The 14434-nt window shown below is 43.0% G+C and overlaps 1 protein-coding gene across 2 annotated transcripts in view; it reads right to left on the bottom strand.

The window, feature by feature from the left end:
• Positions 1 to 12192: 12192 nt before the first annotated feature.
• Positions 12193 to 14434, bottom strand: part of SLCO3A1 (solute carrier organic anion transporter family member 3A1) — a 247263-nt gene continuing 245021 nt past the window's right edge. For both annotated transcript variants that reach the window (XM_087878316.1, XM_060694783.2), the window contains one exon: positions 12193 to 13973. In XM_087878316.1, coding sequence (XP_087734442.1) covers positions 13594 to 13973 — 380 coding nt within the window. In that variant the 3' untranslated portion in view covers positions 12193 to 13593. The remainder of the gene's footprint in view (positions 13974 to 14434) is intronic.

The raw sequence follows: 14434 nt of genomic DNA, 5'->3' as shown, positions 1-14434 counted from the left end.
TCTGCATATGCCTTGGAAGCGGTTTTGACTTTGAACTTTGTGGTCAAGTGTGCACCAGAAACTGCTTAAAAGCAAGCACCAGGAAGCACCAGCCCAAATCCACCATGCACGAGCTTTTAAATGCATGATATTCAGTTTCACTTCTTAACAGGTGATATGCAAGGGGGTGGGGTAAAGCCAGCTACATCAGTACCTGCCAAATTTGGCTGGTTTGCAGAAGTAAGTAGGGCCAGATCAGCTTTAGTGCACAGATGGGAGATAATAAGGACATCTCAAAGCTATACATTAGAGTAAAAAAAAAAAGAGAGAGAGAGAGAGAAAACACCACAGTAGGTAGCAAATCACTTATATACTGTTGCAACCGACCAACCCAAAATTAAGACGATGTTTATGAAGTCATCAGAAGTTCAGCTCAGCTGAAAGACAGGAGTGAAATGCTCCCGGTTCAGACTGGATCAGGCGATCCGGTAGCAATTGTGACAAGTGGTTCGGAGAACCGGTAGCGATGGCGGCTTGAGGCTCCGCCCATCTGCCTGGGATGTCATTACTTCCTGCTTTTAAAAAAAGGCTCTGACAATCGCACACCACAGCTGTGATTGTCAGAGTCTTTTTTTTTTTTTTTACTTTTAAAAGCTTTTTTTACAACCTATTTGGCCGAATAGGTTGTAAAAAAAAAAAAGCTGGCCACGCCCACCCAGTCACATTACCCCCACCACCACCAAGCCATGCCCGCAGAACCGATAGTAACAAATTTTACATTTCATCACTGCTGAAAGACTACCATTTTTTAAAATGCAAAAGCTGAAGCTAATTTGGCTAAGAGTCTAGTGCTTGAGATACCGCGTGGTGATAAGAGATGGATCTTTCAACTTCTCTTCATAGCTTTTAGGGATGTTAAGGGCTTTTCCCTCCCCAGATGACAAAATTATCCCAAATACTTGCTTGCACCAGGGCAGCAGTGAGAAGTCTCGTGGATGTGCTCACAAAGGAATGCCACAGCTGGCACAACCGGTCGTAAAACCTGCATCCCAAAAAAGCAAACTGGCTCGCCCAAAGAGAGGCAGGAAGCTCAGAGAACAACACAACTACAGAGGTGCAGTTTTGGGGACCCAAAACCTCCTTTTCCAGCATCCTCAAGACTTGTGAACTATTTGCAAGGATGCCGAAGCAGTTCTGAGAAAGTGCAATGCCATTTCAAGATTAATGCGAGGGAGAGAGAGACCCATAGGGAGGGGGGAAAGAAATGAGGACTCCACGTTGAATGGATGCGTTTCTTATTGCTTAGAACCACATGGCATTATGGCACTGAAGACTGATGGATTTTTTTTCCCTGTGATAGGCAGAGTGGAACTAAGACAGGCAGATGTGTTTTCCATCTTGCCCTTAAAAAGATAAAATCAAATGAATGAAACAAAACACAACAGTGGCACGTTTTGAATGGCACTAAATGATCGATTCTGATACTGCAGCCAATTTGCCGCGGTGGCGCAGTGGTTAGAGTGCAGTATTGCAGGCTAACTCTGCCCAGAGCCAAGAGTTCGATCCTGATGAGCTCAAGGTTGACTCAGCCTTCAATCCTTCCGAGATCGATAAAATGAGGAGTCAGATTGTTGGGAGCAAATATGCTGACAACTTCAAACTGCTTAGAGGAGGCTGTAAAGCACTATGAAGCGGTACGTAAGTCTAGGTGCTATTTCTATTGCTATCTTGTTCCCCTAGAACAGGGGTCTGCAACCTTAAACATTCAAAGAGCCATTTGGACCCGTTTCCCACAGAAAAGAAAACACCGGGAGCCACAGAACTGTTCCCGTGCCTGACTATTTCTTGAGCGACCACAAAACTAGCATATATAGTTGAATTAAATATTATGTTTTCTTCTGAAACTTTTCTTTTCTTGGATTTATCCATGGTTGGCCTACTGGGGGGGGGTTTGAAAAGCTCAATAAATAGCATGCCGGTGGGTGTCGCACATTGGCGGTTGTGACACATATTTTGAATGACAGGGAGCTGCAGCAGAAGGGTGAAAGAGCCACATGCAGCTCCAGAGCTGCAGGTTGCTGACTCCTGCCCTAGAATGCTAAAACTGAGTTTGCAGGAATCAAATTTTCTTATTGCTGTGAAGCTCCAATATAAACACTCTTATATCACATTCAGGTGTGAGAATCCTGTCCCTGCAACCTTCCCTATTCAGTGCTCTCCAGAGAAATTTGGACTACAAGTCCCAGAATTCCCAGCCAGCAGAACATTTGATTGGATGTAGAAATTGGAGAGCTGTAGTTTTAAGACTTTGAATAGCTACTTTAGAAATGTTGAGTTTTTAGTGCCTCTTTGACTAGCTTATAATATTTTAACCAAGATATCTACAGACAGTTTTAACTTCTTATAGTTGCTTTCACCTAATGGACGGTATTATTATATTATAGATTATTATTATTTCACACTTCTGCATGCATTTCACATTACAGTTCCCCAAGGGTTCAGCCGGTACGGAATTGGGTAAATCTGCGTGAATTCAATTTATAGCCTAGTTTTCCATGTTTCAACAAATCATTCCGCGACATAACGAAAGACATGAGCAGTGATAATTAAACGCAAAAGCTCTACTTCAGTTTTGCTCTAGAAAATGACATTTGAAGGTTACACGCCTTGTTTGATTTATGCCAGTTGCACTTTATATTGAATCTTTGCTGACATCCGTGATGATCTGCTGTGTAATCTTGGATACTGAATGAGTAAAGCCAACAAATAAAATCAACAGAAAAAAGCCCATAGTGGATCCCTAATGATCTTTCTAAGTAAACTTGGATTCCGTTCAGAAAGTTCACTCTCGCCAGGGTTACAAATTATAGGGAAGAGCAAAACCAATGTTGTTAGCTCCATCTTCCTCAGTTGAGACCTTTTGTATTGACTTTTCTGAACAATTCAACACTCATGGGATCTTTCAAATGTTGATTTTTCACCCTTGTCATCATGCAGGAACCCCTCTCATCCGCAGAGCAGAGCAGAGCAAAATAAAACAAAACTAAACAGAGAGGGATGAAAAAAATCTTAGGAAGATGGCAGACCCAAAGGTGTTGTCCATATCGCTCTTGCCTTAGGAACGGGTGAGTGAACTTTTGAATTCACCTTGGTGTACAATGATCGTGAAATCATGGCTTACTCATGAAACGTTCACTTCATCCATTCGCTCATTCGTTAGGCACTGATTCATTCAACTTCTACACTGCTTCCTTCTTACTTTAAGCGAGTCTTGAACGAGCTACCAGCTGCTCTCACCTTGTTATGAGAATTAAATTGGATCATTCCAAATAGGTTCCTGTCTTTTAAGAAACAGGGAATACAAAATTAAAAAGAATAATGTGTAAGAAGCAGCCGCCTATTCAGAAAGGTGAGAAAGAGGAGAGGAAGAGAGATCGGATGAAGGGAAAATACTGGATCATATTTAAAGCCCCTTTGTAAATGGGTTATTAGGATATCCAACCTTCCTTTTAACGAGTTGTCCAGGATTCTATAGCCTGATCAAGAAGAGTTTTATTTAGGATATAGATGTGTTTGTCCAAATAATAATAATAATAATAACAACAACAACAACTATCGCTTGAATCCAAATGATTATGTACTTCTTTCTGGGAACAGAAAAGTAGATGAAATATATTGGAAGAGATTCAAAGTTCTAGGTGATCAAATCTTTGGCTACAGCAGATTAAATCAGCTTTTTCACAATTTGTGACCTTCACATGATTTGGATTGCAATGTCCGCCTCCCTTCAGCCAGTTAGCCTAACACAGATAGTCCTCGACTTATGACCACAATTGAGCCCAACATTTCTGTTGTTCAAGTGAAACATTTAAGTGAGTCTTGCCCCATTTAACTTGCCACAGTTAAGTTGAATCATTGCAGTTGATAATTTAATCTGCCTTCCCGGTTGATTTTGCTTGTCCAAAAGGTCATAAAAGGGGATCACATGACCTTGGGACCCAGTAACGGTCTTGCCAAGCATTTGAATTTTGCTCACATGATCATGGGGATGGCTACAAAGATTGTTAAGTTTGGAAAATGGTCATCATATGTCACTTTTTTCAGTGCCATTGTAACTGATCAGTCACTAACTGAACTGTTGTAAGTCAAGGACTACCTGCATGGGCAGTTTTCCTTCCACTAGGTTACATTCCTAAATGTAAGGAGGCCATTTTGTTGCTGCTGCACAAGGAGTCATTTAAACATTAATATGGAGTCTGGGTCATCCATGGGGAAAGAGTCCAAGAATCAAAATGGCCACCATGACTGCATGCGTGGAATAGGGTTTTTTTGGGGGGGGACTGGCCCCTTCCTCACTCCCTGAAGATGAATTTCTCTTCCTAGTCCAGCATTCCACCATTTTGTTCTGTTGGAACTGCCTGGTTTTAAATTTACATGTATTTGGAGTAAATTTGGAAACTGTTTACGTAGTATTTGGCATATGGCAAATTTGGAAGTTGAAAAACAACAGCAGAAGAACTCCAAAGCATTACACAAAAAAAAGGTTTCCACTCCCCTTCCCTACAAAGAGTCCGGTTCACTCACTCCACAGACCAAACTCCCTCAGCCAGTTCTATCCGGTTCGGGCAAATCAGTAGCAGTGGCAGTGGGAGGCTCCGCCCACCCACCTGGATGTAATCACGTCGCATTTTTGACACTCTGTGCATGCGTGGAGGTGGCACCTGTGCTCACATTTGCGAACCGGTAGCAAAGGTAAGTGACTACCACCCCTGCCCTCAGCCAATCTTCTGCTGCATGTCCCCCTCCTCTTATTACTTCCTTCCTTCCCTCAAGCCACTTTTAGGATAATTTTTCCTGGTAATTATGGCTCCCCCTCCCCACTATTGTATTAAAATATATGTTCCGGTGGAGTGACATTATAACACTTATTAGTGGAAATGACTTCAAAGCTACTGTGTCTGCTTCAGAAAAGTTCTCCCTCTGCCTTTTAGCTAAATGGAGGGGAAGGGATTTGCATACAAAAAAAAAAGGCCATTATTTGCTGTGGTTTTTTTTTTTTTAAAGCTATTTTTCATGGCTCTGTGACATTCCTCCGAGTGACCACACCTTTCCATTTACAATTAATGTTCCTGCATAGCTAGCGATGTGGGCCTGCAAATTTTGGACTGCCTTGAAAAAAGAAAAAAAGAAAAGAAAGCTAAAAGCCATATGAAGGACCCCCAACACTGAATCCCCTGGAGGTTTTCCAGGCAGTTTGCCAGCTCAAAGTCATCTTAAACAGTGGCTTAACCATCCATGTCTCCTACAGGCCTGTGTCAACTCAAAAGAGCAAAGATGCGGCTTTCCAAATTCACCCTGCTTTCTTGAATGACATTGGACTGGGATATAAATAGAACAGATGCTGAAGAACGTTCCATCAGGGGCTCCCACCAAGCAACATTTTGCTGGATCCAAATCTCTTAAGAGATGGCAGTAGGATACTCTTCTAAAAGGAGGGGGATTTCTTTTGACCTTGAATTCCCAAGGATTCGAAGAAATGGACAGAGATTCAGGGAAAAGCAGTGAAGACACCTGAGGTTTGAATAGAATAGAATAGAATAGAATAGAATAGAATAGAATAGAATAGAATAGAGTAGAGTAGAGTAGAGTAGAGTAGAGTAGAGTAGAGTAGAGTAGAGTAGAATAGAATAGAATAGAATAGAATAGAATAGAATAGAATAGAATAGAATAGAACAGAACAGAACAGAACAGAACAGAACAGAATAGAATAGAATAGAATAGAATATTCTACATCAGTTATTGAGGTAAAAAAAGATGTGGAGACTCTAGAAAGAGTGCAGAGAAGAGCAACCAAAATGATTAGGGGATGAGAGGCTAAAACCTATGAAGAACGGTTGCAGGAACTGGGTATGTCTACTTTAATGAAAAGAAGGACTAGGGGAGACATGACAGTAGTGTTCCAATATCTCAGGGGCTGCCACAAAGAAGTGGGAGTCAAGTTATTCTCAAAAGCACCTGAGGGCAGGACAAGAAGCAATGGATGGAAACTGATCAAGGAGAGAAGCAACTTAGAACTAAGGAGAAATTTCCTGACAGTTAGAACAATTAATCAGTGGACCAACTTGCCTCCAGAAGTTGTAAATGCTCCAACACTGGAAGTTTTTAAGAAGATGTTGGATAACCATTTGTCTGAAGTGGTGTAGGGTTTCCTGCCTAAATAGGGGGTTGGACTAGAAGACCTCCAAGATCCCTTCCAACTCTGTTATTCTATTTCTATTTCTATTCTATTCTATTCTATTCTATTCTATTCTATTCTATTCTATTCTATTCTATTCTATTCTATTCTATTCTATTCTATTCTATTCTATTCTATTCTATTCTATTCTATTGAAACTCCATTTCTTTTGACCTTCAATTCCCCAGGATTTGAAGAAATGGACAGAGATTCAGGGAAAAGCAGTGAAGACACCTGAGGTTTCAGTCCCATGAAGGGAGATGCGATTCACACAAAGATGATCATCTGATTCCATGTTATAGAGTGCAGAGAAGAACAACAAAGATAAGGGGTCCAGAGGCTAAACCATACAATGAATGATTGAGGGAACTAGGTATGTCTAGTCTAACGTGGAGAAGGATTAGGAGTGATATGATAGCAGTCTTTCAGTATTGAGGACCTGTCCCCAAGAAGAAGGGGTCAAACTATTCCCCAAAGCACCAGAGAGCAGGGCAAGATGTAAAGGTGGAAAACCATCAGAGAAAGGTACAACCTAGAGTTAAGGAGAAATGTCCTAACAATGAGAACAATTAATCAATGGAACGGCTTACTTCCAGGAGTTGTGGGTGCTCCATCATTGGAGGATTTTAAGAAGAAACTGGATGGCCATTTGTCTGGAATGATATAGGGTCTACTGCTTAAGCAGGGGTTTGAACTAGAAGACCTCCAAGGTCCCTTCCTACCCTATTGTTCGATGTTCTGTATTTCTAACAGTGACAGCACTTCTTGGAGAAGTCATGAGCTCCAGAAGTGATGGGCCTTCATTCACTGAGATCGCAATTTGGGATGCACTTTAAAAAGATTCACGAGGGGGGCCTATAAATATAGGGCGATATAAATATCTTAACTCTTTGACTACACCCTGTGGACACCCCCAATTCCTGCACTGAGTAGAGGGTGAGACGAATGGCTTAACCTTCTCCTTCCAACTGTATCGCTCTATCAACTGTTGAGCAAGGAAGAGATCATTGCAGAAACAAAAAAAAAAAAATGAGGAAAATATGACAAATATGTAAAAAAAAGCAAAGTGAGGCAACTGATGAGTTCTGGATCTCCCAAGGAAGAGGAAAAGAATGTTTCTTGAGAAGAGGGTTTGAAAGGAAGCAACCGAATTCTTCTACTCCCTTGTGTGTGATGGATGCCTATGGGATAGTTTGGTGTATCCCCATCTTTGGTACAAAAAAGATCCAGATCTACAGGTGTTTCCTAAGTCTATAGGTATATCCACACACAGGGAAGAGTCAAAGCAACCAATATGGCAACCATGAGTGTGTGATAGAAGACCCGCCCCCATTTGGTGTGCATGCAGAAAAGGGCAGGTCTGCCATTGTGTTGCCATCTTGATAAGTTTAACACTTCCCACCTCCCAAGGACCCTGAGCTATTCTCAAGCATCCATAACCGCACACAAAAGAGATGGGAATGCCAACAGGAGAAGTAGATTTTTGAAGAATAGCCCCCAACAATCTGGGTCCTCATTTTACCCACCTCAGAAGGATGGAAGGCTGAGTCAACCTTGAGCCGGTCAGAATTGAACTCCTGGCAGTGGGCAGAGTCAGCCTGCAATACTGCATTCTAACCACTGCAAGCTATGGATGGATGGATGGATGGAAGGAACGAAGGAAGGAAGGAAGGGCAATAGCAATAGCAATAGCATTTAGACTTATATACCACTTCATAGTGCTTTACAGACCTCTCTAAACGGCTTACAGAATCAAACAACCTCTTGCCCCCAATAATCTGGGTCCTCATTTTATCCACCTCAGAAGGATGGAAAGCTGAGTCAACCTTGGGCCTGGTGAGATTCGAACTGCCAAATGACAGGCAGCCGGCAATCAGCAGAAGTAGCCTGAAGTACTGCATTCTAACCACTGTGCCACTGTGGCTCTTGTTAAGAGTTAAGCCAAGAGTTAAGCCAATAGCTGGATTTGTTCGAACAAAAAAATGCCGCGGAAAGCTTTTGTACTTCCTTTCTCACCTGAGACATGCCTGCGTCCATGCAACACGCTGTGAAAATGATCAGCTGAGATGGCTTCTTGTTTTAAAAATGCCACTCGTCCCTGCAATTGATCATCATTAGCTCCTTATAGACATGTGAGATCTATGGAGATTCTCAATCATCCAGGTCATGGTTAGTCCCAAAGGTGGTCTTTCAAAAGGCCAACTGGACTTTAATTTTTCTTGAAGACATTTCGCAGTTATTTTTTAAAAAATTATTAATCATATTTCTATGCCGCCCACTCTCCGAGGACTCTGGGCGGCTTACAACAATCGACAGTATATTACTGTAAATAGCATATTGCCCCCAATCTGGGTCCTCATTTTACCCATCTCGGAAGAATGGAAGGCTGAGTCAACCGTGAGCTGGTGAGATTTGATCCGCTGATCTGCTGAACTAGCAGTCAGCTGAAGTAGCCACAGTACTGCATTCTAACCACTGCGCCACCTTGGCTCTTAGTTCTTGGATGAGAAGCGAAATGTTTTCAAGGGAAAAAAAAACAAAGTCCAGTTGCCTTTTGAAAAAGCACCTTTGGGACGACACATGAAATCATATTACTTACATGCTTTGTGTTCCCTATCCTACCCCACACTTGCTTGCATGAATATAGATTTAATCAGGATTGACTGGAATGAACCAATCCATTAAAAAAAAAACTACAATGCAGCTTAATAATAAGCGTTGAGCCCTTTCTCTAACAAGTGGCTCAAAGTAGTTTCTAAATAAAATACCAGCCAAACTTTTTGGAAGGTGGGATCCAAAGCTGCCTTACAGCAAGTCAGATTGTCAGGGGTGCTCACAGTTTACCTTCCTCTGCATTACCTGGAAATCTGAAAGGGATCTGCATGAACCCATCAGAGAAGATTCAAAATCTTGTCTTCATGCCTAGGGCCATAGAATGCATTGTCGTGTACATGTTTTAACACTGGAAAACCTCTTAAGACCTTCAGTGTTCAATTCCTTTATGAAAAAGGAATGGAAATTTGAATTTTAAAAAAAATGAATCCACCAAGAATGCTCCCACCAACACTGACAGGGCAAGCTACTAATATATAAACAGAGAGCAAAACCCATTCTCTTCTAGCACTGATGTTGGGTACCTAGTTGGGTAATGAAATGTCTGGAAGAAAACAACCAAGCTCAGAGAATACCAAGAAATCCACAGTCCTCCTCCTTTTCCTCCTCCTCCCTCCCCCTGCAGCCCCATTTCCTTCTAGCACTGATGATGGTACCTAGTTGGGTAATGAAATGTCTACAACAAAACAACCAAGCTCAGAGAGCACCAAGGATCCCACGGAATGAAAACAGTTTTCTTTGTTCCAAGGAAAAAACACTCAACTTGCTACCTCTAAAATATTTCAGAAACCTCCACTGCCAGCAGTGGATGGGAACTCGGAATGTTTGGCAAGTTGCAATTCTTTGGCTTAGTTCACACGTTCTAACCTCTACCATCATTCTACATATAAGTATATCCTGTAGTATAAAGAGATAACTCTACATAATTCCGGGAGCTGCCTAAAAGTTTGTGTCCAATCATGTCTGCAAACCTAACTTTGGAGTCTCGTCCAATAGATCAAACGGTCCTTTTTCACATTTGTAATTTTAAAATGCCTATTTTTTAAAAAAAGAGAGAGAGAAAGAGAGAGAGAGAGCATTCAGCTTCGGACACAGATGCTTTTCTGGATTTAGAGTAAGAAGAACACATGCCTTACAGAAGCACTTAAATTTTGGCTCGATGTCCCTGGGGATCCAAACAGATATGCACAATGGGAGTTTGGACACCTTCTCTTTAGAACTGTAGGTTCGACTTTATGGAAACCCTGTTTGTGGGACAGCAGAAAGAAGGGATTTTATGTGAAATGACATAAGAAATAATACCTAGAAACCTCTTTGGAAGTACAGAGCTATTCTTGAGATCAGGGGTGTTTGGGAGAACCTCTAGCTAAGATTCTGTGCAGTTCAGAGAACCCCCCAAATCCCACTCCTGGCTGGCCCCTCCCACCCCACCTTGCTCCTCCCTTACCAGGAGTCCCCACGCGGCCCATTTTGGATGCAGGTAAGTGCAGGGCGCACATGGCGGCTTGGGGAGAGTGAAAAACAGGCCTACTGGAAGTTTGGGAAGGCCAGAAATGGGCGCATTTCCGGCCACCAGAGGGCCTCCGATGCCTGGGGAGGCCGTTTTCACCCTCCCGGAGACTCGAGGAAATCCTCCGGAGCCCAGGAAATGCAAAAACATTTCCCCCACCCCCGCCATGGTGCAGGAGGCCGACTAGGCCACGCCCACTATGGCCACACCCACCCAGCAACTGGGCAGAGAACCCCTTGCTAAAATTTTTGAAGCCCACCCCTGCTTGAGATCCTACGCTTAGTTACTGGGAATTCACCTTACTGTTTTCAGCACCATGGTGAAATCGGAATTGGTTTCCTACGGAGCTCCCAAATCATGAAAAAATGTGGCTGGATGTTGGGTTGGGTTTGTTGATGGCAAAGCAGACTGCATCATGGTTTGTTTTTTTTCCCCTAAGCTGGGATTGGTTTATCACAAGAGAAACCAGCCAAGGATTCTGGTTTGGCTATGATGGTAACCAGACCACAGATGGAGCCATCTGGACTTCTTCATTGTCATCTGTCAACATTATCTAAGACAGAGTAAGGTTGATGAACTGTTTGGACACAGTCACTGTGGACACTTAAATTCAAAGATCATAGTTGAAACCGAAATATATTTAGCTCCTGCCATATCCCATTCAGCAAAGTCTCACAACCCCAACTCAGCATCCGAAAAATCCATTTAAAAAAGTTAAACATCTGTAAATTCTTCTCTCGCTTCGTGGTGTTTCTTTTTTAGTGCCCCTCCCCTTTTTAAACAAAATAAATTCATTTCAACGTCCAAGAAGAGAAAAGATTAAAGCAAGAGCAATAGGGAAAGGGAAGAAAAAAAAGGCACAAAGCTAATTTGGGTCCTTCGAAATAGATGCCTCTCCCAGTGGAATATATTATAAATATACTATATAATATACTATAAATCTCTGAATCCTCCTTTATATGTTGAACGTGCCTTTGCTGTCAATCAAAGTGGGAAGAAGTAGAAAATATTCAGAATCTGGTCCCAAAAGTGCTTTTTTCCCAAGAGGCAACTAGCTTTTCTGGTTTTTCTTTGAAGATTCAGAATCTGGGGAAGGGAATGAGGGGACATATTACAGTTCTGGTCCCAGCAGGGAAAGGGTTAGCCCAGAATTGGGATCTACCACTGATGATCACGGCTAAATACAGATATGTGGGCGAAGAAGAAGTATATTTCTATAGAAAACGCCACCGATCCTTTGCATGCAATGTGGTTTTTTTTAAAGATGTGCAGTACAGCCCATCTGGGAGGCATGCCTCAATAAATAGGACGCATACAAAGTTTGCCTTTTCTTCGTTGGAAAGCATGCTGCCTTTGTGACAATGTGAAAGAAGAGCCCCCCCCCAACTCGAGGGAGCCAGCTGGCTGTTGTTATTTTTCCCAGAATGCCTTCTCTGTTCTGGAGCACCCCCCCCTTCCAGGCCCAGAGGGCATTCTGGGTGATGATGACAGCAAGGACAGTCAACCATCTTGGGAAATTCACTCTCGTTTTAGCCAAAGGAACATGCTATATAAAAGTTTTAAGAGACCATCAGTGTATTTAGGGACTTTGGTGAGTGGCGTGTGAAAAGCAAAGGTTTCATTCCAAACTTGTCCAGGTTTTCTGTTTTGCCACTCACAAATAGAGTCTCCTGTCTGAGGGCTGGACTAGAAGACCTCCAAGGTCCCTTCCAACTCTGTTATTCTGTTAACGAAAGGGATCTCTCTGAGATTTTGCTCCAGTGCTACAAAGTACGCCCTACATCTCTTTCCTGTGATAAAGGTTGGCTACTTTTCCTCTGTCTGACTCTTGTAAAGCAAATACATTTTTTTTCCAAAAAAAAAAAAGGCACATATATTTATCAGCTTATTCGTTGTTGTTTTTTCCCCCTAAGGTCAAAAACACGTCGAAGCTTCCATTGGAGGGAGTCTAAAGTTTTGTGACCGTTTTTTTAACTAGGGGAGGCTGAGTAGCTGAGCAGCTCAGGGAATAAAGTGGATAATTTCTCTTTCTCGCCGTGGTAGCAATATTCTGATTCAAATGGAAGCCGTACTGAAAACTTTCCTTTTCCAGTGCCGACACAAAACTAGAAAAATGTACAGATGTTTAAAAGGCAGTGATGGCTCAACCAGACCGCCTCTGCCCATTTTCAATGGCAACGTTGGCCACGATGACCTACGCGCCACTTCAACCCTGCTAAAAGTTGAAAAAAGTTAGACAGGCAGACTCTTTGGCGAGAGTCATCCCGTCCTCTGTTCCTCACAACTGCACACATACACACAAACACACGCACAATGCCCCGATTCCCATACCAAAATGGAACTACTAGACCCGCTCCCAAATAGTTTAAGAAAAGCAATGCTGGTATCTTTAAGAACTGTAATGTTGTGATTGCGTTAAGTGTGTTGGGTACAAGCCACAATGGCATCCGAACAATGACGTGCACACAAAGGATGCAGCCTATCTAACTCTTAATTCAGCATCTAACTCCTAGTTGGGGATGTAGCTCTTATTCAGCACGTCGTGATGTCAACTTGACGTCATCATGGCTTGTACCGGACACGTCTATTGGGTTTGCCCATTTCAAACAGCTGTTGAGGTTGGTCTTATGGACTTTGCAGCTGGAGACAAGAAAGGGGAAGCCGTTCTGGCAGGGCTTCCTGTGATATGAGAGAGAGAGCAAGAGACGGAGAGCGTGAAAAGGACTGCATAGCACCCTTGTGGTTGTCTTTTAAGCTTGTATTGCAAAGGTTACTCCAACGATGCTTCAGTTTCACAGAGCACTTATTTTTGGAAACAGCTGTAGCTTGCTTCTGCTATTTTCCCCCCTCGCTGGGAATTGTCTTTCATGGGTTTGCCTTTCCATCCAAGGACAGACGTCTGATCTGTTCTCCAATGAAAAACCAGCCCCCCCCAAACACTTTGCCCATCTGTTATGTCTCCAGCCAAGGCATTTGATATACTGATGGTCCACTTGGCATCACCATTTCTCACTCCAGATTGGTCTTTACACTTTCTCTTCCTCGTCTTGGTTCATCTGCTTTTGGAGCGAAAGGACGGATTGTCCTCTTCCTCCGGAGAAGCTCCTGGAACGTAATGGATAGATATTTGAAAGAGCTGTGGACTCTGTTTTGCTTAGACTTCCCAAAACATCTTCGTATGGATATATTACACGTTTCATAAAATATCTTCCTTCCAAAAAGGACCTTTGGGTTAGCAATCTGCCTTTCTAATTCACTATAAAACAGACTCCATGTTTTCACACCACTCGTGGTCTTCAAGGTTGTAGATAAATTTTGTCCTGTGAGAGGGATTCTGGCCAAGGGGGTCTCGTCCTAGGTTGTCCAGGGTCAAAGTGGAGGCAAAGAACTCAGTAGTGCTGAGCCCGCCTTCATGGTTCTTGATGTATTTCTTATAGTTTTTCCTCAGGCACTGCCAGGTTGTGGTGTAAAGGAGGAACGCAAGTGACTTCAGGGTAATAGCGATGCTCACATACAGGTACCTATAGACAACGTTGTCATATAGGGCGCATGCTCCTTGTTCACCACAGAAGGTGCTCCAGAAAAGGCAGGTGGAATCAATTCCTGCTCCAAAGATCAGGGGAGGTGGGATAAAGCCTGTGAAGGTAGAAGGAGATATTTTTTTATATCGGCAATATTCTCTGAAACATCTAGACCTGTGATGGCGAACCTATGGCATGTGTGCCACAGGTGGCATGCGTAGCCATATCAGTGGGCATGCCTGCTCAGCTCCGGCGTCAGCTGATTTTTGGGCCTTCTGGGCCCACCAGAAGTAGGGAAACAGGCTGTTTCCTGCCTCCAGAAGGCCTGGGTGGGGTCGGGAAGGCCCATTTTTCTTTCTCACCTGGCTCCAGATCCTCTCTATGCATTTGGGGAGGGTGAAAACAACCTTCCCTGCCCCCTCGGAGTCCTGAAACGGCCCGTTTGCCAACTTCTGGTTGGACAGGAAGTGACTTTTTTTGCTGTCCCCAGCCTCCAGAGACTCCTAGAAAGGCTCTGGAGGCTGGGGACAGCAAAAAACATCACTTCCTGTCCAACCGGAAGTTGGGAAATGGGCC

This window comes from Pantherophis guttatus, chromosome 13, assembly GCF_059756535.1.
Source record: "Pantherophis guttatus breed Tessera chromosome 13, ASM5975653v1, whole genome shotgun sequence".
Lineage (NCBI taxonomy): Eukaryota > Metazoa > Chordata > Lepidosauria > Squamata > Colubridae > Pantherophis > Pantherophis guttatus.
The sequence above is the reverse complement of the archived record's forward strand: the minus strand, read 5'-3'. Positions and strand labels throughout refer to the sequence as shown.